The 24,155-nt window shown below is 47.1% G+C and overlaps 1 protein-coding gene across 1 annotated transcript in view; it reads left to right on the top strand.

Annotated features, from left to right (window-relative positions):
- The window catches only part of LOC144487377 (SLAM family member 5-like), a 70,211-nt gene extending 50,957 nt beyond the window's left edge, over positions 1-19,254 (top strand). The window contains exons 4-7 of the mRNA XM_078205463.1: positions 14,463-14,762; positions 16,986-17,117; positions 18,298-18,365; positions 18,623-19,254. Of these exons, the coding sequence (XP_078061589.1) occupies positions 14,463-14,762; positions 16,986-17,117; positions 18,298-18,365; positions 18,623-18,694 (572 nt within the window). The 3' untranslated portion in view covers positions 18,695-19,254. The remainder of the gene's footprint in view (positions 1-14,462; positions 14,763-16,985; positions 17,118-18,297; positions 18,366-18,622) is intronic.
- The last annotated feature ends 4,901 nt before the right edge of the window (positions 19,255-24,155 follow it).

Genomic DNA, 24,155 nt, shown 5'->3' with positions numbered 1-24,155 from the left:
GTTTTGGAAAGGCAGCTCTGTGTATTTTGAGGGTGTTTTGGAGAGGCAGCTCTGTGTATTTTGTCGGCGATTTGGGGAGGCAGGTCTGTGTATTTTGAGGGTGTTTTGGAGAGGCAGCTCTGTATTTTGAGGGGTTATTGGAGAGGCAGCTCTGTGTATTTTGAGGGAGTTTTAGAGAGGCAGCTCTGTGTATTTTGAGGGGGTTTTGGAGAGGCAGATCTGTGTATTTTGTCGGGGTTTTGGAGAGGCAGCTCTGTGTATTTTGGGGGGGTTTTGGAGAGGCAACTCTGTGTATTTTGAGAAGGTTTTGGAGAGGCAGCTCTGTGGATTTTGTGGGGTTTTGAAGAGGCAGCTCTGTATTTTCTCGGTGTTTTGAAGAGGCAGCTCTGTGTATTTTGTTTGTGTTTTGGAGAAGCAGCTCTGTATTTTGTCGGTGTTTTGGAGAGGCAGCTCTGTGTATTTTGAGGGGGTTTTGGAGAGGCAGCTCTGTGTATTTTGAGGGAGTTTTGGAGAGGAAGCTCTGTGTATTTTGTTGGGGTTTTGGAGAGGCAGCTCTGTGTAATTTGTTGGTGTTTTGGAGAGGCAGCTCTGTGTATTTTGAGGGGGTTTTGGAGAGGCAGCTCTTTGTATTTTGGGGGGTTTTGGAGAGGCAGCTCTGTGTATTTTGTCGGGGTTTTGGAGAGGCAGCTCTGTGTATTTTGTCGGTGTTTTGGAGAGGCAGCTCTGTGTATTTTGAGGGGGTTTTGGAGAACCAGCTCTGTGTATTTTGTCGGGGTTTTGGAGAGGCAGCTCTGTGTATTTTATTGGTGTTTTGGAGAGGGAGGTCTGTGTATTTTGTCGGTGTTTTGGAGAGGAAGCTCTGTGTATTTTGAGAAGGTTTTGGAGAGGCAGGTCTGTGTATTTTGAGGGGGTTTTGGAGAGGCATCTCTCTGTATTTTGAGCGTGTTTTGGAGAGGTAGCTCTGTGTATTTTGGGGGGGTTTTGGAGAGGCAGCTCTGTGTATTTTGAGGGTGTTTTGGAGAGGCAGCTCTGTGTATTTTGTCGGCGATTTGGGGAGGCAGGTCTGTGTATTTTGAGGGTGTTTTGGAGAGGCAGCTCTGTATTTTGAGGGATTATTGGAGAGGCAGCTCTGTGTATCTTGTTGGTGTTTTGGAGAGGCAGCTCTGTGTATTTTGAGGGAGTTTTAGAGAGGCAGCTCTGTGTATTTTGGGGGGGTTTTGGAGAGGCAACTCTGTGTATTTTGAGAAGGTTTTGGAGAGGCAGCTCTGTGGATTTTGTGGGGTTTTGAAGAGGCAGCTCTGTATTTTCTCGGTGTTTTGATGAGGCAGCTCTGTGTATTTTGTTTGTGTTTTGGAGAAGCAGCTCTGTATTTTGTCGGTGTTTTGGAGAGGCAGCTCTGTGTATTTTGTTGGCGTTTTGGAGAGGCAGCTCTGTGTATTTTGAGGGCGTTTTGGAGAGGCAGCTCTGTGTATTTTGAGGGGGTTTTGGAGAGGCAGCTCTGTGTATTTTGAGGGAGTTTTGGAGAGGAAGCTCTGTGTATTTTGTCGGGGTTTTGGAGAGGCAGCTCTGTGTAATTTGTTGGTGTTTTGGAGAGGCAGCTCTGTGTATTTTGAGGGGGTTTTGGAGAGGCAGCTCTTTGTATTTTGGGGGGTTTTGGAGAGGCAGCTCTGTGTATTTTGTCGGGGTTTTGGAGAGGCAGCTCTGTGTATTTTGTCGGTGTTTTGGAGAGGCAGCTCTGTGTATTTTGAGAGGGTTTTGGAGAGCCAGCTCTGTGTATTTTGTCGGGGTTTTGGAGAGGCAGCTCTGTGTATTTTATTGGTGTTTTGGAGAGGGAGGTCTGTGTATTTTGTCGGTGTTTTGGAGAGGAAGCTCTGTGTATTTTGAGAAGGTTTTGGAGAGGCAGGTCTGTGTATTTTGAGGGGGTTTTGGAGAGGCATCTCTCTGTATTTTGAGCGTGTTTTGGAGAGGTAGCTCTGTGTATTTTGGGGGGGTTTTGGAGAGGCAGCTCTGTGTATTTTGAGGGTGTTTTGGAGAGGCAGCTCTGTGTATTTTGTCGGCGATTTGGGGAGGCAGGTCTGTGTATTTTGAGGGTGTTTTGGAGAGGCAGCTCTGTATTTTGAGGGGTTATTGGAGAGGCAGCTCTGTGTATTTTGTTGGTGTTTTGGAGAGGCAGCTCTGTGTATTTTGAGAGAGTTTTAGAGAGGCAGCTCTGTGTATTTTGAGGGGGTTTTGGAGAGGCAGCTCTGTGTATTTTGTCGGGGTTTTGGAGAGGCAGCTCTGTGTATTTTGGGGGGGTTTTGGAGAGGCAACTCTGTATTTTGACAAGGTTTTGGAGAGGCAGCTCTGTGTATTTTGGGGGGTTTTGGAGAGGCAGTTCTGTGTATTTTGAGGGTGTTTTGGAGAGGCAGCTCTGTGTATTTTGAGGGGGTTTTGGAGACGCAGCTATGTGTATTTTGTCAGTGTTTTGGAGAGGCAGCTCTGTATTTTGGGGGGGTTTTGGAGAGGCAGCTCTGTGTATTTTGAGGGGGTTTTGGAGAGGCATCTCTCTGTATTTTGAGCGTGTTTTGGAGAGGTAGCTCTGTGTATTTTGGGGGAGTTTTGGAGAGGCAGCTCTGTGTATTTTGAGGGTGTTTTGGAGAGGCAGCTCTGTGTATTTTGTCGGCGATTTGGGGAGGCAGGTCTGTGTATTTTGAGGGTGTTTTGGAGAGGCAGCTCTGTATTTTGAGGGGTTATTGGAGAGGCAGCTCTGTGTATTTTGAGGGAGTTTTAGAGAGGCAGCTCTGTGTATTTTGAGGGGGTTTTGGAGAGGCAGCTCTGTGTATTTTGTCGGGGTTTTGGAGAGGCAGCTCTGTGTATTTTGGGGGGGTTTTGGAGAGGCAACTCTGTGTATTTTGAGAAGGTTTTGGAGCGGCAGCTCTGTGGATTTTGTGGGGTTTTGAAGAGGCAGCTCTGTATTTTCTCGGTGTTTTGGAGAGGCAGCTCTGTGTATTTTGGGGGGGTTTTGGAGAGGCAGCTCGGTGTATTTTGAGGGCGTGTTGGAGAGGCATCTCTGTGTATTTTGTCGGTGTTTTGAAGAGGCAGCTCTGTGTATTTTGATTGTGTTTTGGAGAGGCAGCTCTGTTTTTTGTCGGTGTTTTGGAGAGGCAGCTCTGTGTATTTTGTCAGTGTTTTGAAGAGGCAGCTCTGTGTATTTTGTCGGGGTTTTGGAGAAGCAGCTCTGTATTTTGTCGGTGTTTTGGAGAGGCAGCTCTGTGTATTTTGAGAGGATTTTGGAGAGGCAGCTCTGTGTATTTTGAGGGGGTTTTGGAGAGGCAGCTCTGTGTATTTTGTCGGGCTTTTGCAGAGGCAGCTCTGTGTATTTTGAGGGGTTTTTGGAGAGGCAGCTCTGTGTATTTTGTCCGGGTTTTGGAGAGGCAGCTCTGTGTATTTTGTTCGTGTTTTGGAGAGGCAGCTCTGTGTATTTTGTCGGAGTTTTTGAGAGGCAGCTCTGTGTAATTTGTGGGTGTTTTGGAAAGGCAGCTCTTTGTATTTTGAGCGTGTTTTGGAGAGGCAGCTCTGTGTATTTTGTGGGGTTTTGGAGAGGCAGCTCTGTATTTTCTCGGTGTTTTGGAGAGGCAGCTCTGTGTACTTTGGGGGGGTTTTGGAGAGGCAGTTCTGTATTTTCTCGGTGTTTTGGAGAGGCAGCTCTGTGTATTTTGGGGGGGTTTTGGAGAGGCAGTTCTGTGTATTTTGTCGGTGTTTTGGAGAGGCAGCTCTGTGTATTTTGAGGGAATTTTGGAGAGGCAGCTCTGTGTATTTTGAGGGCGTTTTGGAGAGGCAGCTCTGTGTATTTTGAGGGAGTTTTGGAGAGGCAGCTCTGTGTATTTTGAGGGTGTTTTGGAGAGGCAGCTCGGTGTATTTTGAGGGGGTGTTGGAGAGGCATCTGTGTATTTTGAGGGTGTTTTGGAGAGGCAGCTCTGTGTATTTTCTCGGTGTTTTGGAGAGGCAGCTCTGTGTATTTTGGGGGAGTTTTGGAGAGGCAGTTCTGTGTATTTTGTTGGTGTTTTGGAGAGGCAGCTCTGTGAATTTTGGGGGGGTTGTGGAGAGGCAGCTCTGTGTATTTGTCGGAGATTTGGAGAGGCAGTTCTGTGTATTTTGTCGGTGTTTTGAAGAGGCAGGTCTGTGTATTTTGTTTGTGTTTTGGAGAGGCAGCTCTGTATTTTGTCGGTGTTTTGGAGAGGCAGCTCTGTGTATTTTGTTCGTGTTTTGGAGAGGCAGCTCTGTGTATTTTGTTCGTGTTTTGGAGAGGCAGCTCTGTGTATTTTGTTCGTGTTTTGGAGAGGCAGCTCTGTGTATTTTGATGGAAATTTGGAGAGGCAGCTCTGTGTATTCTGAGGGAGTTTTGGCGATGCAGCTCGGTGTATTTTGGGGGGGTTTTGGAGAGGCAGCCCTATGTATTTTGGGGGGTTTTGGAGAGGCAGCTCTCTGTATTTTGGGGGGTTTTGGCGAGGCAGCTCTGTGTTTTTTGTCGGGGTTTTGGAGAGGCAGCTCTGTGTATTTTGTTGGTGTTTTGGAGAGGCACCTCTGTGTATTTTGTCGGGGTTTTGGAGAGGCAGCTCTGTGTATTTTGAGGGGTTTTTGGAGAGGCAGCTCTGTGTATTTTGTCCGTGTTTTGGAGAGGCAGCTCTGTGTATTTCGAAGGGGTTTTGGAGAGGCAGCTCTGTGTATTTTGTTTGTGTTTTGGAGAGGCAGCTCTGTGTATTTTGTCGGGGTTTTTGAGACGCAGCTCTGTGTATTTTGTCGGGGTTTTTGAGAGGCAGCTCTGTGTATTTTGTGGGTGTTTTGGAAAGGCAGCTCTGTGTATTTTGTTGGTGTTTTGGAGAGGCAGCTCTGTGTATTTTGAGGGGGCCATGGAGACGCAACTCTTTGTATTTTGTCGGGGTTTTTTAGAGGGAGCTCTCTGTATTTTGGGCGGGTTTTGGAGAGGCAGCTCTGTGTATTTTGTCGAGGTTTTGGAGAGGCAGCTCTGTGTATTTTGTCGTGGTTTTCGAGAGGCAGCTCTGTGTATTTTGAGGTCGTTTTGGAGTGGCACCTCTGTGTATTTTGTCGGGGTTTTGGAGAGGCAGCTCTGTGTATTTTGTCGGGGTTTTGGAGAGACAGCTCTGTGTATTTTGAGGGTGTTTTGGAGAGGCAGCTCTGTGTATTTTGTCGGGGTTTTGGAGAGGCAGCTCTGTGTATTTTGAGGGGGTTTTGGAGAGGCAGCTCTGTGTATTTTGTCAGTGTTTTGGAGAGGCAGCTCTGTGTATTTTGTCAGTGTTTTGGAGAGGCAGCTCTGTGTATTTTGTCGAGGTTTTGGAGAAGCAGCTCTGTGTATTTTGAGGGGCGATTTGGAGAGGCAGCTCTGTGTATTTTGTCCGTGTTCTGGAGAGGCAGCTCTGTGTATTTTGTCCGTGTTCTGGAGAGGCAGCTCTGTGTATTTTGTCGGTGTTTTGGAGAGGCAGCTCTGTGTATTTTGGGGGGGTTTTGGAGAGGCATCTCTGTGTATTTTGTCGGAGATTTGGAGAGGCAGCTCTGTGTATTTTGTCGAGGTTTTGGAGAGGCAGCTCTGTGTATTTTGTCGGTGTTTTGGAGAGGCAGCTCTGTGTATTTTGAGGGTGTTTTGGAGAGGCAGCTCTGTGTATTTTGAGGGGGTTTTGGAGACGCAGCTATGTGTATTTTGTCAGTGTTTTGGAGAGGCAGCTCTGTATTTTGGGGGGGTTTTGGAGAGGCAGCTCTGTGTATTTTGAGGGGGTTTTGGAGAGGCATCTCTCTGTATTTTGAGCGTGTTTCGGAGAGGTAGCTCTGTATTTTGGGGGGGTTTTGGAAAGGCAGCTCTGTGTATTTTGAGGGTGTTTTGGAGAGGCAGCTCTGTGTATTTTGTCGGCGATTTGGGGAGGCAGGTCTGTGTATTTTGAGGGTGTTTTGGAGAGGCAGCTCTGTATTTTGAGGGGTTATTGGAGAGGCAGCTCTGTGTATTTTGAGGGAGTTTTAGAGAGGCAGCTCTGTGTATTTTGAGGGGGTTTTGGAGAGGCAGCTCTGTGTATTTTGTCGGGGTTTTGGAGAGGCAGCTCTGTGTATTTTGGGGGGGTTTTGGAGAGGCAACTCTGTGTATTTTGAGGGTGTTTTGGAGAGGCAGCTCTGTGTATTTTGAGGGGGTTTTGGAGAGGCATCTCTCTGTATTTTGAGCGTGTTTTGGAGAGGTAGCTCTGTATTTTGGGGGGGTTTTGGAAAGGCAGCTCTGTGTATTTTGAGGGTGTTTTGGAGAGGCAGCTCTGTGTATTTTGTCGGCGATTTGGGGAGGCAGGTCTGTGTATTTTGAGGGTGTTTTGGAGAGGCAGCTCTGTATTTTGAGGGGTTATTGGAGAGGCAGCTCTGTGTATTTTGAGGGAGTTTTAGAGAGGCAGCTCTGTGTATTTTGAGGGGGTTTTGGAGAGGCAGATCTGTGTATTTTGTCGGGGTTTTGGAGAGGCAGCTCTGTGTATTTTGGGGGGGTTTTGGAGAGGCAACTCTGTGTATTTTGAGAAGGTTTTGGAGAGGCAGCTCTGTGGATTTTGTGGGGTTTTGAAGAGGCAGCTCTGTATTTTCTCGGTGTTTTGAAGAGGCAGCTCTGTGTATTTTGTTTGTGTTTTGGAGAAGCAGCTCTGTATTTTGTCGGTGTTTTGGAGAGGCAGCTCTGTGTATTTTGAGGGGGTTTTGGAGAGGCAGCTCTGTGTATTTTGAGGGAGTTTTGGAGAGGAAGCTCTGTGTATTTTGTTGGGGTTTTGGAGAGGCAGCTCTGTGTAATTTGTTGGTGTTTTGGAGAGGCAGCTCTGTGTATTTTGAGGGGGTTTTGGAGAGGCAGCTCTTTGTATTTTGGGGGGTTTTGGAGAGGCAGCTCTGTGTATTTTGTCGGGGTTTTGGAGAGGCAGCTCTGTGTATTTTGTCGGTGTTTTGGAGAGGCAGCTCTGTGTATTTTGAGGGGGTTTTGGAGAACCAGCTCTGTGTATTTTGTCGGGGTTTTGGAGAGGCAGCTCTGTGTATTTTATTGGTGTTTTGGAGAGGGAGGTCTGTGTATTTTGTCGGTGTTTTGGAGAGGAAGCTCTGTGTATTTTGAGAAGGTTTTGGAGAGGCAGGTCTGTGTATTTTGAGGGGGTTTTGGAGAGGCATCTCTCTGTATTTTGAGCGTGTTTTGGAGAGGTAGCTCTGTGTATTTTGGGGGGGTTTTGGAGAGGCAGCTCTGTGTATTTTGAGGGTGTTTTGGAGAGGCAGCTCTGTGTATTTTGTCGGCGATTTGGGGAGGCAGGTCTGTGTATTTTGAGGGTGTTTTGGAGAGGCAGCTCTGTATTTTGAGGGATTATTGGAGAGGCAGCTCTGTGTATCTTGTTGGTGTTTTGGAGAGGCAGCTCTGTGTATTTTGAGGGAGTTTTAGAGAGGCAGCTCTGTGTATTTTGGGGGGGTTTTGGAGAGGCAACTCTGTGTATTTTGAGAAGGTTTTGGAGAGGCAGCTCTGTGGATTTTGTGGGGTTTTGAAGAGGCAGCTCTGTATTTTCTCGGTGTTTTGATGAGGCAGCTCTGTGTATTTTGTTTGTGTTTTGGAGAAGCAGCTCTGTATTTTGTCGGTGTTTTGGAGAGGCAGCTCTGTGTATTTTGTTGGCGTTTTGGAGAGGCAGCTCTGTGTATTTTGAGGGCGTTTTGGAGAGGCAGCTCTGTGTATTTTGAGGGGGTTTTGGAGAGGCAGCTCTGTGTATTTTGAGGGAGTTTTGGAGAGGAAGCTCTGTGTATTTTGTCGGGGTTTTGGAGAGGCAGCTCTGTGTAATTTGTTGGTGTTTTGGAGAGGCAGCTCTGTGTATTTTGAGGGGGTTTTGGAGAGGCAGCTCTTTGTATTTTGGGGGGTTTTGGAGAGGCAGCTCTGTGTATTTTGTCGGGGTTTTGGAGAGGCAGCTCTGTGTATTTTGTCGGTGTTTTGGAGAGGCAGCTCTGTGTATTTTGAGAGGGTTTTGGAGAGCCAGCTCTGTGTATTTTGTCGGGGTTTTGGAGAGGCAGCTCTGTGTATTTTATTGGTGTTTTGGAGAGGGAGGTCTGTGTATTTTGTCGGTGTTTTGGAGAGGAAGCTCTGTGTATTTTGAGAAGGTTTTGGAGAGGCAGGTCTGTGTATTTTGAGGGGGTTTTGGAGAGGCATCTCTCTGTATTTTGAGCGTGTTTTGGAGAGGTAGCTCTGTGTATTTTGGGGGGGTTTTGGAGAGGCAGCTCTGTGTATTTTGAGGGTGTTTTGGAGAGGCAGCTCTGTGTATTTTGTCGGCGATTTGGGGAGGCAGGTCTGTGTATTTTGAGGGTGTTTTGGAGAGGCAGCTCTGTATTTTGAGGGGTTATTGGAGAGGCAGCTCTGTGTATTTTGTTGGTGTTTTGGAGAGGCAGCTCTGTGTATTTTGAGAGAGTTTTAGAGAGGCAGCTCTGTGTATTTTGAGGGGGTTTTGGAGAGGCAGCTCTGTGTATTTTGTCGGGGTTTTGGAGAGGCAGCTCTGTGTATTTTGGGGGGGTTTTGGAGAGGCAACTCTGTATTTTGACAAGGTTTTGGAGAGGCAGCTCTGTGTATTTTGGGGGGTTTTGGAGAGGCAGTTCTGTGTATTTTGAGGGTGTTTTGGAGAGGCAGCTCTGTGTATTTTGAGGGGGTTTTGGAGACGCAGCTATGTGTATTTTGTCAGTGTTTTGGAGAGGCAGCTCTGTATTTTGGGGGGGTTTTGGAGAGGCAGCTCTGTGTATTTTGAGGGGGTTTTGGAGAGGCATCTCTCTGTATTTTGAGCGTGTTTTGGAGAGGTAGCTCTGTGTATTTTGGGGGAGTTTTGGAGAGGCAGCTCTGTGTATTTTGAGGGTGTTTTGGAGAGGCAGCTCTGTGTATTTTGTCGGCGATTTGGGGAGGCAGGTCTGTGTATTTTGAGGGTGTTTTGGAGAGGCAGCTCTGTATTTTGAGGGGTTATTGGAGAGGCAGCTCTGTGTATTTTGAGGGAGTTTTAGAGAGGCAGCTCTGTGTATTTTGAGGGGGTTTTGGAGAGGCAGCTCTGTGTATTTTGTCGGGGTTTTGGAGAGGCAGCTCTGTGTATTTTGGGGGGGTTTTGGAGAGGCAACTCTGTGTATTTTGAGAAGGTTTTGGAGCGGCAGCTCTGTGGATTTTGTGGGGTTTTGAAGAGGCAGCTCTGTATTTTCTCGGTGTTTTGGAGAGGCAGCTCTGTGTATTTTGGGGGGGTTTTGGAGAGGCAGCTCGGTGTATTTTGAGGGCGTGTTGGAGAGGCATCTCTGTGTATTTTGTCGGTGTTTTGAAGAGGCAGCTCTGTGTATTTTGATTGTGTTTTGGAGAGGCAGCTCTGTTTTTTGTCGGTGTTTTGGAGAGGCAGCTCTGTGTATTTTGTCAGTGTTTTGAAGAGGCAGCTCTGTGTATTTTGTCGGGGTTTTGGAGAAGCAGCTCTGTATTTTGTCGGTGTTTTGGAGAGGCAGCTCTGTGTATTTTGAGAGGATTTTGGAGAGGCAGCTCTGTGTATTTTGAGGGGGTTTTGGAGAGGCAGCTCTGTGTATTTTGTCGGGCTTTTGCAGAGGCAGCTCTGTGTATTTTGAGGGGTTTTTGGAGAGGCAGCTCTGTGTATTTTGTCCGGGTTTTGGAGAGGCAGCTCTGTGTATTTTGTTCGTGTTTTGGAGAGGCAGCTCTGTGTATTTTGTCGGAGTTTTTGAGAGGCAGCTCTGTGTAATTTGTGGGTGTTTTGGAAAGGCAGCTCTTTGTATTTTGAGCGTGTTTTGGAGAGGCAGCTCTGTGTATTTTGTGGGGTTTTGGAGAGGCAGCTCTGTATTTTCTCGGTGTTTTGGAGAGGCAGCTCTGTGTACTTTGGGGGGGTTTTGGAGAGGCAGTTCTGTATTTTCTCGGTGTTTTGGAGAGGCAGCTCTGTGTATTTTGGGGGGGTTTTGGAGAGGCAGTTCTGTGTATTTTGTCGGTGTTTTGGAGAGGCAGCTCTGTGTATTTTGAGGGAATTTTGGAGAGGCAGCTCTGTGTATTTTGAGGGCGTTTTGGAGAGGCAGCTCTGTGTATTTTGAGGGAGTTTTGGAGAGGCAGCTCTGTGTATTTTGAGGGTGTTTTGGAGAGGCAGCTCGGTGTATTTTGAGGGGGTGTTGGAGAGGCATCTGTGTATTTTGAGGGTGTTTTGGAGAGGCAGCTCTGTGTATTTTCTCGGTGTTTTGGAGAGGCAGCTCTGTGTATTTTGGGGGAGTTTTGGAGAGGCAGTTCTGTGTATTTTGTTGGTGTTTTGGAGAGGCAGCTCTGTGAATTTTGGGGGGGTTGTGGAGAGGCAGCTCTGTGTATTTGTCGGAGATTTGGAGAGGCAGTTCTGTGTATTTTGTCGGTGTTTTGAAGAGGCAGGTCTGTGTATTTTGTTTGTGTTTTGGAGAGGCAGCTCTGTATTTTGTCGGTGTTTTGGAGAGGCAGCTCTGTGTATTTTGTTCGTGTTTTGGAGAGGCAGCTCTGTGTATTTTGTTCGTGTTTTGGAGAGGCAGCTCTGTGTATTTTGTTCGTGTTTTGGAGAGGCAGCTCTGTGTATTTTGATGGAAATTTGGAGAGGCAGCTCTGTGTATTCTGAGGGAGTTTTGGCGATGCAGCTCGGTGTATTTTGGGGGGGTTTTGGAGAGGCAGCCCTATGTATTTTGGGGGGTTTTGGAGAGGCAGCTCTCTGTATTTTGGGGGGTTTTGGCGAGGCAGCTCTGTGTTTTTTGTCGGGGTTTTGGAGAGGCAGCTCTGTGTATTTTGTTGGTGTTTTGGAGAGGCACCTCTGTGTATTTTGTCGGGGTTTTGGAGAGGCAGCTCTGTGTATTTTGAGGGGTTTTTGGAGAGGCAGCTCTGTGTATTTTGTCCGTGTTTTGGAGAGGCAGCTCTGTGTATTTCGAAGGGGTTTTGGAGAGGCAGCTCTGTGTATTTTGTTTGTGTTTTGGAGAGGCAGCTCTGTGTATTTTGTCGGGGTTTTTGAGACGCAGCTCTGTGTATTTTGTCGGGGTTTTTGAGAGGCAGCTCTGTGTATTTTGTGGGTGTTTTGGAAAGGCAGCTCTGTGTATTTTGTTGGTGTTTTGGAGAGGCAGCTCTGTGTATTTTGAGGGGGCCATGGAGACGCAACTCTTTGTATTTTGTCGGGGTTTTTTAGAGGGAGCTCTCTGTATTTTGGGCGGGTTTTGGAGAGGCAGCTCTGTGTATTTTGTCGAGGTTTTGGAGAGGCAGCTCTGTGTATTTTGTCGTGGTTTTCGAGAGGCAGCTCTGTGTATTTTGAGGTCGTTTTGGAGTGGCACCTCTGTGTATTTTGTCGGGGTTTTGGAGAGGCAGCTCTGTGTATTTTGTCGGGGTTTTGGAGAGACAGCTCTGTGTATTTTGAGGGTGTTTTGGAGAGGCAGCTCTGTGTATTTTGTCGGGGTTTTGGAGAGGCAGCTCTGTGTATTTTGAGGGGGTTTTGGAGAGGCAGCTCTGTGTATTTTGTCAGTGTTTTGGAGAGGCAGCTCTGTGTATTTTGTCAGTGTTTTGGAGAGGCAGCTCTGTGTATTTTGTCGAGGTTTTGGAGAAGCAGCTCTGTGTATTTTGAGGGGCGATTTGGAGAGGCAGCTCTGTGTATTTTGTCCGTGTTCTGGAGAGGCAGCTCTGTGTATTTTGTCCGTGTTCTGGAGAGGCAGCTCTGTGTATTTTGTCGGTGTTTTGGAGAGGCAGCTCTGTGTATTTTGGGGGGGTTTTGGAGAGGCATCTCTGTGTATTTTGTCGGAGATTTGGAGAGGCAGCTCTGTGTATTTTGTCGAGGTTTTGGAGAGGCAGCTCTGTGTATTTTGTCGGTGTTTTGGAGAGGCAGCTCTGTGTATTTTGACGGGGTTTTGGAGAGGCAGCTCTGTGTATTTTGAGGGGGTTTTGGCGATGCAGTTCGGTGTATTTTGGGGGGGTTTTGGAGAGGCAGCCCTGTGTATTTTGGGGGGTTTTGGAGAGGCAGCTCTGTGTATTTTGGGGGGTTTTGGAGAGGCAGCTCTGTGTATTTTGTCGGGGTTTTGGAGAGGCAGCTCTGTGTATTTTGAGGGGTTTTTGGAGAGGCAGCTCTGTGTATTTTGTCGGGGTTTTGGAGAGGCAGCTCTGTGTATTTTGAGCGGATTTTGGAGAGGCAGCTCTGTGTATTTTGAGGGGGTTTTGGAGAGGCAGCTCTGTGTATTTTGAGGGGTTTTTGGAGAGGCAGCTCTGTTTATTTCGAAGTGGTTTTGGAGAGGCAGCTCTGTGTATTTTGTCCGGGTTTTGGAGAGGCAGCTCTGTGTATTTTGTTCGTGTTTTGGAGAGGCAGCTCTGTGTATTTTGTCGGGCTTTTTTAGAGGCAGCTCTTGTATTTTGTTGGTGTTTTGGAGAGGCAGCTCTGTGTATTTTGAGGGGCTTTGTTAGAGGCAGCTCTTGTATTTTGTTGGTGTTTTGGAGACGCAACTCTTTGTATTTTGTCGGGGTTTTTTAGAGGGAGCTCTGTGTATTTTGGGCGGGTTTTGGAGAGGCAGCTCTGTGTATTTTGTCGAGGTTTTGGAGAGGCAGCTCTGTGTATTTTGTCGTGGTTTTGGAGAGGCAGCTCTGTGTATTTTGAGGGGGTTTTGGAGTGGCAGCTCTGTGTATTTTGTCGGGGTTTTGGAGAGGCAGCTCTGTGTATTTTGTCGGGGTTTTGGAGAGTCAGCTCTGTGTATTTTGAGGGGTTATTGGAGAGGCAGCTCTGTGTATTTTGAGGGGGTTTTGGAGAGGCAGCTCTGTGTATTTTGAGGGGGTTTTGGAGAGGCAGCTCTGTATTTTGTCGGTGTTTTGGAGAGGAAGCTCTGTGTATTTTGAGAAGGTTTTGGAGAGGCAGCTCTGTGTATATTGTCAGGGTTTTGGAGAGGCAGCTCTGTGTATTTTGTTCGTGATTCGGAGAGGCAGCTCTGTGTATTTTGTGGGGGTGTTGGAGAGGCAGCTCTGTGTATTTTGTTGGTGTTTTGGAGGGGGAGCTCTGTGCATTTTGTCGGTGTTTTGGACAGGAAGCTCTGTGTATTTTGAGAAGGCTTTGGAGAGGCAGCTGTGTGTATTTTGTCGTGGTTTTGGAGAGGCAGCTCTGTTTATTTTGTGGGTGTTTTGGAGAGGCAGCTCTGTATTTTGGTGGTGTTTTGGAGAGGCAGCTCTATGTATTTTGGGGGGTTTTGGAGAGGCAGCTCTGTGTATTTTGAGGGGGTTTGGAGAGGCAGCTCTGTGTATTTTGTCCGGGTTTTGGAGAGGCAGCTCTGTGTATTTTGTCGGGGTTTTGGAGAGGCAGCTCTGTGTATTTTGTCGGTGTATTGGAGAGGCAGCTCTGTGTATTTTGTTGGTGTTTTGGAGAGGCAGCTCTGTGTATTTTCTCGGTGTTTAGGAGAGGCAGCTCTGTGTATTTTGAGGGGGTTTTGGAGAGGCAGCTCTGTGTATTTTGAGGGGGTTTTCGAGTGGCAGCTCTCTGTATTTTGAGGGGGTTTTCGAGTGGCAGCTCTGTGTATTTTGAGGGGGTTTTGGAGAGGCAGCTCTATTTTGTCGGGGTTTTGGAGAGGCAGCTCTGTGTATTTTGGGGGGTTTTGGAGACGCAGCTCTGTGTATTTTGAGGGGCTTTTGGAGAGGCAGCTCTGTGTATTTTGTCCGGGTTTTGGAGAGGCAGCTCTGTGTATTTTGGGGGGTTTTGGAGAGGGAGCTCTCTGTATTTTGTTCGTGTTTTGGAGAGGGAGCTCTGTATTTTGAGGGGGATTTGGAGAGGCAGCTCTGTGTATTTTGTTCGTGTTTTGGAGAGGCAGCTCTGTGTATTTTGAGGGGGTTTTGGAGAGGCAGCTCTGTGTATTTTGTTCGTGTTTTGGAGAGGCAGCTCTGTGTATTTTGTTCGTGTTTTGGAGAGGCAGCTCTGTGTATATTGAGGGGGTTTTGGAGAGGCAGCTCTGTGTATTTTGTTCGTGTTTTGGAGAGGCAGCTCTGTGTATTTTGAGGGGGTTTTGGAGAGGCAGCTCTGTGTATTTTGAGGGGGTTTTGGAGAGGCAGCTCTGTGTATTTTGGGGAGTTTTGGAGAGGCAGCTCTGTATATTTTGTTCGTGTTTTGTGAGGCAGCTCTGTGTATTTTGAGGGGGTTTTGGAGAGGCAGCTCTGTGTATTTTGAGGAGGTTTTGGAGAGGCAGCTCTGTGTATTTTGAGGGGGTTTTGGAGAGGCAGCTCTGTGTATTTTGAGGGGGTTTTGGAGAGGCAGCTCTGTGTATTCTAAGGGGGTTTTGGAGAGGCAGCTCTGTGTATTTTGAGGAGTTTTGGAGAGGCAGCTCTGTGTATTTTGAGGGGGTTTTGGAGTGGCAGCTCTGTGTATTTTGAGGGGGTTTTGGAGAGGAAGCTCTGTGTATTTTGAGGGGGTTTTGGAGAGGCAGCTCTGTGTATATTGATTTGTTTGATTAACTTTCTCCACATTTAGATGCGGTTTCCCAGCCCATGGTCAGTATGAACAACCTGACCATTAATGGGACCTGCCGGGTGACACTGAGCTGCTGGGCACAGAAAGGGACTGATGTTCACTACACCTGGAAACAGGCAGGAAATTCCCTTGTTGCAAAGGTAAATGGAGACACTCGCACGGTTCACACCCGGACGCTGGAGTTAACCATCACATCAACTTTGGCAGTGAATTATAGCTGCACGGCCAGAAACCCAGTCAGTCAGCTGACCACAGCAATCAGCCTCCAGAATATCTGTCGATTCACATCCCCTGAGGAAGGTAAGAGTGTTTGATGGGGACAGTGTAGAGGGAACTTTACTCTGTATCTAACCCCGTGCTGTACCTGCCCTGGGAGTGTTTGATGGGGACAGTGTAGAGGGAGATTTACTCTGTATCTAACCCCGTGCTGTACCTGTCCTGGGAGTGTTTGATGGGGGCAGTGCAGAGGGAGCTTTACTCTGTATCTAACCCCGTGCTGTAGCTGTCCTGGGAGTGTTTGATGGAGACAGTGTAGAGGGAGCTTTACTCTGTATCTAACCCCGTGCTGTGCCTGTCCTGGGAGTGTTTGATGGGGACAGTTTATAGGGAGATTTACTCTGTATCTAACCCCGTGCTGTACCTGTCCTGGGAGTGTTTGATGGGGACAGTGTAGAGGGAGATTTACCCTGTATCTAACCCCGTGCTGGACCTGTCCTGGGAGTGTTTGATGGGGACAGTGCAGAGGGAGATTTACTCTGTATCTAACCCCGTGCTGTACCTGTCCTGGGAGTGTTTGATGGGGACAGTGTAGAGGGAGCTTTACTCTGTATCTCACCCCGTGCTGTACCTGTCCTGGGAGTGTTTGTTGGGGACAGTGTAGAGGGAGATTTACTCTGTATCTAACCCCGTGCTGTACCTGTCCTGGGAGTGTTTGATGGGGACAGTGTAGGGGGAGCTTTACTCTGTATCTAACCCCGTGCTGTACCTGTCCTGGGAGTGTTTGATCAGGACAGTGTAGAGGGAGCTTTACTCTGTATCTTACCCCGTGCTGTACCTGTCCTGGGAGTGTTGATGGGGACAGTGTCGAAGGTGCTTTACCCTGTATCTAACCCCATGCTGTACCTGCCCTGGGAGTGTTTGATGGGGTCAGTGTAGAGGGAGCTTTACTCTGTATCTAACCCCATGCTGTACCTGTCCTGGAAGTGTTTGATGGGGACAGTGTAGAAGGTGCTTTACTGTGTATCTAACCCCATGCTGTACCTGTCCTGGGAGTGTTTGATGGGGTCAGTGTAGAGGGAGCTTTACTATGTATCTAACCACGTGCTGTTTCTGTCCTGAGAGTGTTTGATGGGGGCAGTGTAGAGGGAGACTTACTCTGTATCTAACCCCGTGCTGTTTCTGTCCTGGGAGTGTTTGATGGGGGCAGTGTAGAAGTTGCTATATGCTGTATCTAGCCCCACGCTTTACCTGGCCTGGGAGTGTTTGATGGGGACAGTGTAGAGGGAGCTTTACTCTGTATCTAACCCCGTGCTGTACCTGTTCTGGGAGTGTTTGATGGGGACAGTGTAGAGGGAGCTTTATTCTGTATCTAACCCCGTGCTGTACCTGTCCTGGGAGTGTTTGATGGGGTCCGTGTAGAGGGAGCTTTTACTCTGTATCTAACCCCGTGCTGTTCCTGTCCTGGGAGTGTTTGATTGGGACAGTGTAGAGGGAGCTTTACTCTGTATCTAACCCCGTTCTGTACCTGTCCTGGGTGTGTTTGATGGGGTCAGTGTAGAGGGAGCTTTACTCTGTATCTAACCCCTGCTGTACCTGTCCTGGGGGTGTTTGATGGGGTCAGTGTAGAGGGAGCTTTACTCTGTATCTAACCCCGTGCTGTACCTGTCCTGGAAGTGTTTGATGGGGACAGTGTAGAAGGTGCTTTACTCTGTATCTAACCCCATGCTGTACCTGTCCTGGGAGTGTTTGATGGGGTCAGTGTAGAGGGAGCTTTACTCTGTATCTAACCCCGTGCTGTTTCTGTCCTGGGAGTGTTTGATGGGGTCAGTGTAGAGGGAGCTTTACTCTGTATCTAACCCCATGCTGTACCTGTCCTGGGAGTGTTTGATGGGGACAGTGTAGAAGGAGCTTTACTCTGTATCTAACCCCGTGCTGTACCTGTCCTGGGAGTGTTTGATGGGCATGATGTGGAGATACCGGCGTTGGACTGGGGTAAACACAGTAAGAGTTTTAACATCACCAGGTTCAAGTCCAACAGGTTTATTTGGTAGCAAATGCCATTCGCTTTCGGTGCACCGAAGGAGCAGCGCTCCGAAAGCGAATGGCATTTGCTACCAAATAAACCTGTTGGACTTGAACCTGGTGATGTTAAAACTCTTACTGTGTTTGATGGGGACAGTGTAGAGGGATCTTTACTCTGTATCTAACCCCGTGCTGTACCTGTCCTGGGATTGTTTTATGGGGACAGTTTAGAGGGAGCTTTACTCTGTATCTAACCCTGAGCTGTAACCGGTTTTCTTTCAGAGAGTGTGGTTGACAGGCCCGTGTTGGAGTTGATGTATATTCTCATCCTTGTGGTGACTATTTTTCTGCTGATATTAATCGTAACATTGCTTGTGCTGTTCTTTATTCGATCGAAGAAGATACCAGAGCAGAGTGAGTAACATAAAGAGTCACTATCTGAATCGAATATCAGAGCTCTCGGTCAGAGATGTTGATGATATAAAGATAGTTTTTCATATGTGTCTGTGTGTGAGTTTGAATGTGGTAAATGATGGGTGGTGGTGGATGGAAAATTTTCGGACTGGAAACCGGTTACCAGCGGAGTGCCACAGGAATCAGTGCTTGGTCCTCTGCTATTTGTCATTTTTATAAATGACTTGGAGGAGGGGGCTGAAGGGTGGATCAGTAAATTTGCTGATGACACCAAAATTGGTGGAGTAGTGGATGAGGTGGAGGGCTGTTGTCGGCTGCAAAGAGATATAGATAGGATGTCGAGCTGGGCTGAAAAATGGCAAATGGAGTTTAACCCTGACAAATGCAAGGTGATTCATTTTGGTTGGACAAATTTAAATGTGGATTACAGGGTCAAAGGTAGGGTTCTGAAGAATGTGGAGGAACAGAGAGATCTTGGGGTTCATATCCATAGATCTCTGAAGGTTGCCACTCAAGTGGATAGAGCCGTGAAGAAGGCCTATAGTGTGTTGGCGTTCATTCACAGGGGGTTTGAGTTTAAGAGCCGTGGGGTTATGCTGCAACTGTACAGGACCTTGGTGAGACCACATTTGGAATATTGTGTGCAGTTCTGGTCACCTCACTATAAGAAGGATGTGGAGACACTGGAAAGAGTGCAAAGGAGATTTACCAGGATGCTGCCTGGTTTGGAGGGTAGGTCTTATGGGGAAAGGTTGAGGGAACTTGGGCTTTTCTGTTTGGAGCGGAGGAGGTTGAGAGGAGACTTGATAGAGGTTTATAAGATGATGAGGGGGATAGATAGAGTGAATGTTCAAAGACTATTTCCTCGGGTGGATGGAGCTATTACAAGGGGGCATAACTATAGGGTTCATGGTGGGAGATATAGGAAGGATGTCCGAGGTAGGTTTTTACGCAGAGAGTGGTTGGGGTGTGGAATGGACTGTCTGCAGGGACAGTGGAGTCAGAAACTTTAGGAACATTTAAGAAGCTATTGGATAGGCACATGGAGTACTTCGGGATGATAGGGAGGAAATAGCTTGATCTGGGTTTCAGACAAAGCTCGGCACAACATCGTGGGCCGAAGGGCCTGTTCTGTGCTGTACTGTTCTATGTTCTATGATGCTGTCTTTCTGTTCTCAAGTTGCAGAGCTTCCTGACCAGTCAATCAGTGTGTATGCTGAGGTCTCCATCCCAAGCCAAGTGTCTCGGGTAAATGCACTTTTTAATCTCTTTATTTTTCCCCTTGTCCGACACAGAGTTCAGTCACTGCTGATCTTGTCGTCAACAAGTCTTGTTTTCATTCTCTCTCTCTCTCTCCATCAATTTCTCTCTCAACCTCTACCTCCTTTTGTCTCTCTCTCTCTTTCGCTCCCTCCCTCGTGTCTCTTTCTCTCTCATTCTCTGTCTCTCCCTGTCTCCTTCCTTTGCTTCACTCTCCCAGTTTCATTCTTTCTGTTCTATTTCAGGCTGCCAGAGCTGCTCCGAGTCCACAGTCCAACACAGTCTACTCCATGGTGACCAGCCCTCGATATCTGTAACAGTGGATCCCACCCCCCTCTGCTTTGTGTGTGCGCGCGGTTGGGCTCAGGAAGTGCAGCCGAGAAAAGTTGGGAGATTTCTATCCCAGAAGCTGCTGTAAATGAGCAGCTGTGTTGTTAAGAAGGCCTCTGGTGGAGATTGTTACTGCACTGAGTCCTGTTTGTCCATCATCCCCTGACCTACACTGCTTCCCGTTCTGGCAATGCCGAGTGTTTGGAAACCTACAATGAGACAGAAATAACAATGGGATTCTGGAATGATGTCAGGAACAGAGAACTGTGACAGGAATTCCATAAATATTGGCAGTCAAGCGCAGCAGGCTAAGAGGAGAACAAATTGTATTTATCTACAATTATATGGAGTGTTTCAGTCAATTGAACATGGCAGGGGTGTTACCTCTGATTGAAAGTTTCAGAGGGCATGAAAGCAGAGAGCACTGCAGTGCGGTTAGTTTGAGGATTGATACTGATCTATGGGGAGAGAGTGAGGCAGTGGGACAATTTTGAGGATTACTACAGGGCTATGGGGAGAGAATGGGGCAGAGAGATTAGTTTGGGGATTGATGTGGGGCAATGGGATTAATTTGGGATTGATACAGGGCTATGGGGAGGAAGTGGGATTAGTTTGGGGATTGATACATAGCTATTGGAAGAGAGTGGGACAGTGGGATGAGTTTGGGGATTATGTAGGGCTATGGGAAGAGATTGGGGCAATGGGATTAGTTTGGGGATTGATACAGCGCTATTTGAGGGAGAGTGAGACAGTGGGATTCGTTTGGGATTGATACGAGGCTATGGGGAGAGATTGGTGCAGTGGGATTAATTTGGGATTGATACAAGGCTGTGGGGAGAGAGTGGGACAATGGGATTGGAAAATAGCTACATTCTGATGTACATATTGAAATTTTCATGAAGGCCGTTTACAAATTCTTGAAAGTACTTTAACTCCTCATGCCCCCTGCCTGTGATAACGTGGCCCCTTTAAGAAGCGACCCTTTGCAAGTCACATGATCAGGCCAGATCCTATGGAATGGAGACATGGTAAGCTGGGCGAATCGGCAGCGAGGGTGCAAGTCCTGGGACTGGGAGGACTCAGTTGAATGTAGTGAGGGAGTGTAGACCTGTGCATATGTTCTGTTGGAACCTTAGACAAAGAATAGCTATTATTGTTTAACAAACCTCTCTTGTTGCTGCTGCAACATCGAGTCGCTTCCAATTATTACACTGGCGATGAGGAAAAACAACACCAGTCTTCAGCAGATCTCAGTGTGCAGTTCAGGGGGGATAAAAGTAATTGTCGAAGCCAAGAGGAAAAAGTACATAGAACCATAGAAAATTACAGATCAGAAACAGGCCTTTTGGCCCTTCTTGTCTGTGCCGAACCATTTTTTGCCTAGTCCCACTGACCTGCATTTGGACCATATCCCTCCATACCCCTCTCATCCATGAACCCGTCCAAGTTTTTCTTAAATGTTAAAAGTGACCCCGCATTTACCACTTTATCCGGCAGCTCATTCCACACTCCCGCCACTCTCTGCGTGAAGAAGCCCCCCGCTAATATTCCCTTTAAACTTTTCTCCTTTCACCCTTAACCCATGCCCTCTGGTTTTTTTCTCCCCTAGCCTCAGCGGAAAAAGCCTGCTTGCATTCACTCTATCTATACCCATCAAAATCTTATACACCTCTATCAAATCTCCCCTCATTCTTCTACGCTCCAGGGAATAAAGTCCCAACCTATTCAATCTCTCTCTCTAACTCAGCTTCTCAAGTCCCGGCAACATCCTTGTGAACCTTCTCTGCACTCTTTCCACCTTATTTACATCCTTCCTGTAACTAGGTGACCAAAACTGTACACAATACTCCAAATTCGGCCTCGCCAATGCCTTATATAACCTTACCATAACACTCCAACTTTTATACTCGATACCCCGATTTATAAAGGCCAATGTACCAAAGGCACTCTTTACGACCCTATCCACCTGTGACGTCACTTTTAGGGAATTCTGTACCTGTATTCCCAGATCCCTCTGTTCAACTGCACTCTTCAGAGTCCTACCATTTACCCTGTACGTTCTACTTTGGTTTGTCCTTCCAATGTGCAATATCTCACACTTAAGAACATAAGAACATAAGAACATAAGAAATAGGAGCAGGAGTAGGCCATCTAGCCCCTCGAGCCTGCCCCGCCATTCAATAAGATCATGGCTGATCTGACGTGGATCAGTACCACTTACCCGCCTGATCCCCATAACCCTTAATTCCCTTACCGATCAGGAATCCATCCATCCGCGCTTTAAACATATTCAGCGAGGTAGCCTCCACCACCTCAGTGGGCAGAGAATTCCAGAGATTCACCACCCTCTGGGAGAAGAAGTTCCTCCTCAACTCTGTCTTAAACCGACCCCCCTTTATTTTGAGGCTGTGTCCTCTAGTTTTAACTTCCTTACTAAGTGGAAAGAATCTCTCCGCCTCCACCCTATCCAGCCCCCGCATTATCTTATAAGTCTCCATAAGATCCCCCCTCATCCTTCTAAACTCCAACGAGTACAAACCCAATCTCCTCAGCCTCTCCTCATAATCCAAACCCCTCATCTCCGGTATCAACCTGGTGAACCTTCTCTGCACTCCCTCCAATGCCAATATATCCTTCCTCATATAAGGGGACCAATACTGCACACAGTATTCCAGCTGCGGCCTCACCAATGCCCTGTACAGGTGCATCAAGACATCCCTGCTTTTATATTCTATCCCCTTCGCAATATAGGCCAACATCCCATTTGCCTTCTTGATCACCTGTTGTACCTGCAGACTGGGCTTTTGCGTCTCATGCACAAGGACCCCCAGGTCCCTTTGCACGGTAGCATGTTTTAATTTGTTTCCATTGAGATAGTAATCCCATTTGTTATTATTTCCTCCAAAGTGTATAACCTCGCATTTATCAACGTTATACTCCATTTGCCATATCCTCGCCCACTCACTCAGCCTGTCCAAATCTCTCTGCAGATCTTCTCCGTCCTCCACACGATTCACTTTTCCACTTATCTTTGTGTCGTCTGCAAACTTCGTTACCCTACACTCCGTCCCCTCCTCCAGATCATCTATATAAATGGTAAATAGTTGCGGCCCGAGTACCGATCCCTGCGGCACGCCACTAGTTACCTTCCTCCAACCGGAAAAACACCCATTTATTCCGACTCTTTGCTTCCTGTCGGATAGCCAGTCCCCAATCCACTTTAACACACTACCCCCAACTCCGTGTGCCCTAATCTTCTTCAGTAGCCTTTTATGGGGCACCTTATCAAACGCCTTTTGGAAATCCAAAAACACCGCATCCACCGGTTCTCCTCCATCAACCGCCCTAGTCACATCTTCATAAAAATCCAACATGTTCGTCAAGCACGACTTTCCCCTCATGAATCCATGCTGCGTCTGATTGATCGAACCATTTCTATCCAGATGCCCTGCTATCTCCTCTTTAATAATGGATTCCAGCATTTTCCCTACTACAGACGTTAAGCTGACCAGCCTATAGTTACCCGCCTTTTGTCTCCTTCCTTTTTTAAACAGCGGCGTAACATTAGCCGTTTTCCAATCAACCGGCACTACCCCAGAATGCAACGAGTTTTGATAAATAATCACTAACGCATCCACTATTACCTCTGACATTTCTTTCAATACCCTGGGATGCATTTCATCCGGACCCGGGGACTTATCCACCTTCAGTCCCATTAGTCTACCCAGCACTGCCTCTCTGGTAACATTAATTGTATTAAGTATTTCTCCTGCTGCCAACCCTCTATCGTTAATATTTGGCAAACTATTTGTGTCCTCCACCGTGAAGACCGACACAAAAAACTTATTTAAAGACTCAGCCATATCCTCATTTCCCACTATTAACTCCCCCCTCTCGTCCTCCAAGGGTCCAACATTCACTCTAGCCACTCTATTCCTTTTTATATATTTATAAAAACTTTTACTATCATTTTTTATATTAATTGCTAGCCTAGCTTCATAGTCTATCCTTCCTTTCTTTATCGCTTTCTTAGTCTCTCTTTGTTGTTTCTTAAATTTTTCCCAATCACTTGTTTCTCCACTATTTTTGGCCACTCTGTACGCAGCTGTTTTTATTTTAATACTCTCCTTTATTTCCTTCGTTATCCACGGCTGGTTCTCCCTTTTCTTACAATCCTTGTTTTTTGCTGGAATATATTTTTGCTGAGAACTTAAAAGGATCTCCTTAAAAATCCTCCACTGTTCCTCAGCTATCCTACCTGCCAGCCTGCTCTCCCAGTCTACCTTAGCCAATTCATCCCTCATCCTATCATATTTCCCTCTGTTCAAACAGAGGACACTGGTTTGGAACCAAACTTTCTCCTCTTCCATCTGAATCAGAAATTCGACCATATTGTGGTCACTAGACCCAAGAGGGTCCTTCACAATAAGATCCTTAATTCTACCTACCTCGTTACACAATACCAGATCCAAAATAGCTCGTTCCCTCGTCGGTTCCGTAACATGCTGTTCAAGGAAACTATCCCGACAGCATTCTAAGAACTCTTCCTCCATTCCACCCTTACCGACTTGAGTCTGCCAGTCAATGTGCATGTTGAAGTCCCCCATGATTATTGCTGTTCCGTTTTTACACGCATCCCTTATCTGCTTGTTTATAGCCCTCCCTACCTCAACATTATTATTTGGGGGCCTATATACCACACCTACTAGTGTCTTTCTCCCTCTACTATTCCTCATCTCTACCCATAATGATTCCACGTTTTGTTCCTCAGAGCCTATGTCATCCCTCAGTACTACCCTGATATTATCTCTTATTAATAGCGCGACCCCACCACCTTTTCCTTCCTGTCTATTCTTCCTAAACGCCTGATACCCCTGGATATTCATCTCCCAGTCCTGGTCACCTTTCAGCCACGTTTCTGTAATGGCCACTAGATCGTACCCACTCGTGCTGATTTGCACCATCAACTCATTTACCTTGTTCCGAATGCTTCGTGCATTCAGGCAAAGTGTCCTTATTCCAGCTTTTATCTGGACCCGCTTTGATGAGTCGCGAACACCCTCTCCCTCTACTCCCTTATCTAAATTACCGCCTTCATTCACTTGCACCCTCTCCTCTACCATTAATTTTGTAATTCCCCTTACCCCTGCATCCTCCACCCCATCAATTAGTTCCTTGATCCTAGTCAACTCTTCTAGCTCCCCTCCCCCCAACCTATCTAGTTTAAATTCTCCCCAGTAACCTTAACCAACTTGTCTGCGTTAAATTCCATTTGCCATTTTTGAGCCCATTTTTCTAGTTGGTCCAAATCCCTCTGCAAGCTTTGAAAACCTTCCTCACTGTCCACTACACCCCCAATCTTTGTATCATCAGCAAACTTGCTGATCCAATTTACCACATTATCATCCAGATCATTGATATAGATGACAAACAACAGTGGACCCAACA

The sequence above is a fragment of the Mustelus asterias genome, unplaced genomic scaffold (genome assembly GCF_964213995.1).
Source record: "Mustelus asterias unplaced genomic scaffold, sMusAst1.hap1.1 HAP1_SCAFFOLD_760, whole genome shotgun sequence".
Classification (NCBI taxonomy): Eukaryota; Metazoa; Chordata; class Chondrichthyes; order Carcharhiniformes; family Triakidae; genus Mustelus; species Mustelus asterias.
The sequence above is the reverse complement of the archived record's forward strand: the minus strand, read 5'-3'. Positions and strand labels throughout refer to the sequence as shown.